The sequence below is a fragment of the Sinocyclocheilus grahami genome, unplaced genomic scaffold (genome assembly GCF_001515645.1).
Source record: "Sinocyclocheilus grahami isolate Dianchi unplaced genomic scaffold, SAMN03320097.WGS_v1.1 scaffold1139.1, whole genome shotgun sequence".
In the NCBI taxonomy this organism is placed as follows: Eukaryota; Metazoa; Chordata; class Actinopteri; order Cypriniformes; family Cyprinidae; genus Sinocyclocheilus; species Sinocyclocheilus grahami.
This window is the reverse complement of record NW_015506318.1, coordinates 146,309-150,889: the sequence shown is the minus strand read 5'-3', so window position 1 is coordinate 150,889 and position 4,581 is coordinate 146,309. Positions and strand designations below refer to the sequence as shown.

Here is a 4,581-nt window from a genome sequence, read left to right as displayed (position 1 = left end):
TTATTATTATTATTATTATTTTACTTTAGTGTATTGTATTTATTTATTTATTTTTGCTGTAGAAAATTTGTTATGGCATTTTAAAATGCTGTCATAAAATTTTGCCTAAAAACACAATAGGAATTTAGAAACCTTACTTTTCTCTCAAAATGCAGAATAGTATCATATATTCTGTAATTCTGTGCCATAATGTGTGGGAGATAATCTATGTCAAGTCTCATATAGACCACACGTGCCTGAAAATACACCCCAAAACACTGTCAGAAGTATTTCGTGTGGTAAGCCTTGAGTGTAATTAGAGTGACAGCTGTGAGCGACATTATTTTAAGTGCACAGCTGAGAGGCCTGAAATAACGAAAATAATTTTTGTCCTTTGTAGAGGACCTTTTTAATTACCACAGTGGTTATGCAAACATCCTTGGATTTATTAACGTCATGGAAAGAGAAACAGTTAGGTATATTATTTTGCAATTATCTTTATCATTTGATGTATAATTAGTCTTTTTTCATGGAAACAAAAAAGCAAGAATAAATTAGTTGGTTTCTTTCTGTTGGGGAGACACTGCACATTAATTGAATAAAATATTCTTATGAAATATGAGAACTTGCTATGAAACATTATAAGGGTGTTTCTCATTACAATGTGGTTCTAAAGTTTTTCTCAAGATGTTATATATATAAAAAAGCTGGGTCTCTGGGTCTCAAGAGGATGATGAACAAACACAAAAGCCACAAATGCCACATTCAAGTACTGAAAATGAAAAGAAAGATAAGAAGATAAGATGAGAATTGAATAAATAGAAGCGGACAGAAAAAAAGAGAAATGAAAAGAATATCTTTGACAGGCATTACAGAGCACAAAACTAGAAACATGAATGTGTGCCAGCAATGTGATACATTCAGAAAGAGAGATGTTTTTTTCACAGAGAGAGAAATAAAAATACAAAATTAAACATTCTATGAGAGTGATCCTTTTTCATCAATGTGGAATATATTTCATTGATCTAGCAGACAGATTCAGATGAATGAATTTTATACAGGATCGTCAGTTCTCAGGCCTCACCTTGAGGGAGTTGAACAGGTTGCCCACAAAGATGAGGTTCCTTATTGTGTCTACGGCAGAACAGGACAGCACAATGGCCTTCTGCATGTAGTGCTGCACCTCTTCCCCACTTAAACTGATGTCCAACTCTAAATTTGACCTGCAGCACATCAATACATACAGACACAGCCTTACACACTGACATTAAACATACATTTTATTTTCAAGATGACATATTTATCCAAAGCAGAGCCCATAATTGTTTCTTTAACAGTTGCACAGTTGCTTTTTTGGCCCTATGAAAAAAAAAAACGTTCACACTCTCACTAGTTTATTTAATATGGAAGCCCGTTTCCGTCACTGAATAAAAAAATAAAAAAGGTAATTGTGACTTTTTATCTCACAGTTCTGACTTTTACTCTCATATTTGCGTGATATCAACTCGCAATTGCGAGTTAAAAAGTCATAATTGTGAGATATAAACTCTTTTAATTGTGAGATATAAATTCTGAGAAATAAAGTCAGAATTGTGTGATATAAACTTGCAATTCTGATAACATATCAGTCTTTAAAAAAAGTCAGAATTGTGAGTTTTTATCTTGCGATTGTGACTTCATATCTCGCAATTCTGACTTTATAACTCGCACCTGTGAGTTTATATCTCACAATTCTGTGAAAAAAAGTCCAAATTGTGAGATACAAAGTCGCAATAACCTTTTTTTTTTTTTTTTTTCAGTGGCGGAAACGGGCTTCCACCATTTAATCCATCTTCTAATAATGGCCAAAAATAAATTTTCTACACTTTTTGCAAAATCTGACAAAATTACATCTTGGGCAGAAGTGACATGCAATAAACTAGACTTTTGAAGAACTTCATAAGCGGCAAAAATGTTGGCCATGTTGAAAATTATTTAGTTATTGTAAGCATGTAAAATTATTACAAATCAGTCGAACAATGCAGTAAATGTAAATCAGTATACTTTATTATGTAGAGAATAATCTAACAGTTACCATAATTTAGTATAGCCAAAATATTAGTATTAACCTATTTCTAATAAGCACCTTGTAGTCTCTTGATGTTTAAACACAAGGCTTGTGATGTCAAATGAATGTAAAAAACTGTCAACCCTGTTCATTTTCTGAAAGAATAGTTTAAATATAGTTTAATCGTTATGTTAATATATTTATTGTTTTAGCTTATTTGCACAGTACAATTAATTTCACTTATATACAGTCTTTCTTTGATATTATTTAAAATTATTAAGAAATTTGCTTTAAAAATCTTGACAAAATAGATTGTTGTATAGAAGACCCCCACATAATGTTGCTCTGCTCCATGAGTATTTTGGTCTATTTGTACTAAGGTGAGGATATGTTGAGAAAATATCTGGAATCAGATAAAAACCGAAGAAGACTGGAGAAGAGGTCAGAGACTCACTGGAAAGGGTGAACTCCATCTCCCAGCTGGAGCACATGCAGCAGTTTGTTGTAGATTCTGACAGAGATGGTGAAGCACATGATGGCCAGGGAGAGCGTGGACACCACAGAGATGATGCTCAGCTGGAACAGCGACAGCAGCCCCACCACCAGCCCTGTGAGCACCATCCCCGTCCGCTCCATGTCCTTCCAGTAGATCAGGTCCATCACTGCATAGATCGAGAAAAAGAAAAAGGCTTGGGTTTAAAACCACAGATGGTTTCCTAAGAACTGTGGTGGACAACTGTGGGTGGTTTCCAGGGTGTTGCTTTGTGGCTGCTTAAATATTTAAAGTCTCTGACATCATTTTACTCCTTCGTGTTCTCAAAATACTCCAATGTACTCCTACAATGTCACTTAGATTCACAGTGGCATGCTTCTCCTCAACAAGCCACTTGATTTAAGATATTATTCATGTCTATATTACAAACGTGTGGGATTCATGTCAAAGTTTAATACTTTCGGATTGGGGTTTTGAGAGCACCTCTAATAGAATGGATGGGAAGCTTAATGGGATTTGCTCAAGTAGGACATGTTCTTGGACCAACAACCTTGTTGGACCTGAAACAACATTCAGATCAACCAATCAGATCTTAAGGTTAGGCTTAACTCTGGGGTTGTATCTCGAACAACATCCTTATCAACTTGTACCATTAAGGTGAAGGATAATGGAGAGCAATGAGTGGTTGATACAAACCAGAAACATGTCTTAGTTTAACAAATTATGTGGCACTATATTTAATCTTTGTCCACTGTTTCAGGGCATTGGTTCCAGAAGTATTTCCCCCATTCCTTTTTTTAAAAAGTCCCTTTTTGCTAAACAGTTATAAGCCATGAAACAAATACATTTTGATTTGAAGCAAAAACATATTGGAAATCTGACAAAACGGTGTGTAACACTGGAAATGGAAACAATTTAACAATGGAAAGAACTACAATACACTCTAAAAATGCTGGGTTGTTTCAACCCAATGTTGGGTCAAATATGGACTAACTCAACTGTTGGGTTAAATTTTGGTTACATTTTTAAATTAGCTTTTTAACCCAACAGTTGGGTTAGTCCATATTTGACCCAACATTGGGTTGAAACAACCCAGCATTTTTTAGAGTGTACAATGAAACACTGCAAATAACACAATAAAAATAAAAATAGGGAGACTCACTCTATTATGTCATTCACAATGCTTCATGGAAGTGGGCGGCCACTGAAGTGTTGTTCTGGCATTATTTGTTTAATTCAATTCTCTGATTGGTAGAGATTTGTCTGCAGAATTATGGGTAATGTAGTTTTTGACCAGTAACTCCACTGTTATACACGATTAAAATTTTTTTTGAAATTATGCAGGGTAATGACTTTAACGGATGCATATACCATCACTTAATAACCTTGTAGCTTACCGTCGGTCTGCCTTTAAGGGTTTAGAAGTTATAGTTACAAATCCATTCCCATATGGGGAAAATTAATGAAATTTGTACTTTTTGAACCAGACTGTTATAGAAATTATCTATAAGAGATTTTAGACAAACCTTTGAACAGAATCTTAAACCTTAAAGGGTTAGTTCACCCAAAAATGAAAATTAGGCTGCGTTTTACTCACCCCCGAGGCATCCTAGGTGTATATGACTTTCTTCTTTCAGACGAATCCAGTCGGAGTTATATTAAAAATTGTCTTTGATCTTTCAAGCTGTTTAATGCCACTCAGCGGGTGTTGCATTGCTTCAGTCCAAAAGAACTTAAATAAAAATCGCCCATCCATAAAAAAAGTGTCTCACACGGCTCCGGGGGGTGAACAAAGGCCTACGGTAGCGAATCAATGCATTTTTGTAAGAAAAATATCCATATTCAAAACGTAATAATCACTTTATTGTAGCTTGTGCCAACAGTTGTACATGGAAGCAGCTCCGGGCAGATGACGTATGAGGTCAGCGTTGCGCATGCGCCGGTGAGCCTCGTGAAAACCAACGTTTGTTTACAGGATCAAAGGAAGCAAAGTTTCCTTACTTTAGCAAAGGAAAACCAGTCTCCTCTTGGCTTATATCGAAATCCTCTGACATTCTTCTTT

General features: G+C 35.3%; 1 protein-coding gene across 1 annotated transcript in view; it reads right to left on the bottom strand.

Moving 5' to 3' along the window:
- LOC107567275 (reticulon-1-A-like) overlaps window positions 1-2,739 on the bottom strand; it is a 10,455-nt gene extending 7,716 nt beyond the window's left edge. Inside the window, exons 1-2 of the mRNA XM_016252920.1 lie at window positions 2,481-2,739; window positions 1,064-1,202 (exon numbers count right to left, since the gene is read on the bottom strand). Coding sequence (XP_016108406.1) covers window positions 1,064-1,202; window positions 2,481-2,686 — 345 coding nt within the window. The 5' untranslated portion in view covers window positions 2,687-2,739. The remainder of the gene's footprint in view (window positions 1-1,063; window positions 1,203-2,480) is intronic.
- Between the last annotated feature and the right edge of the window lie 1,842 nt (window positions 2,740-4,581).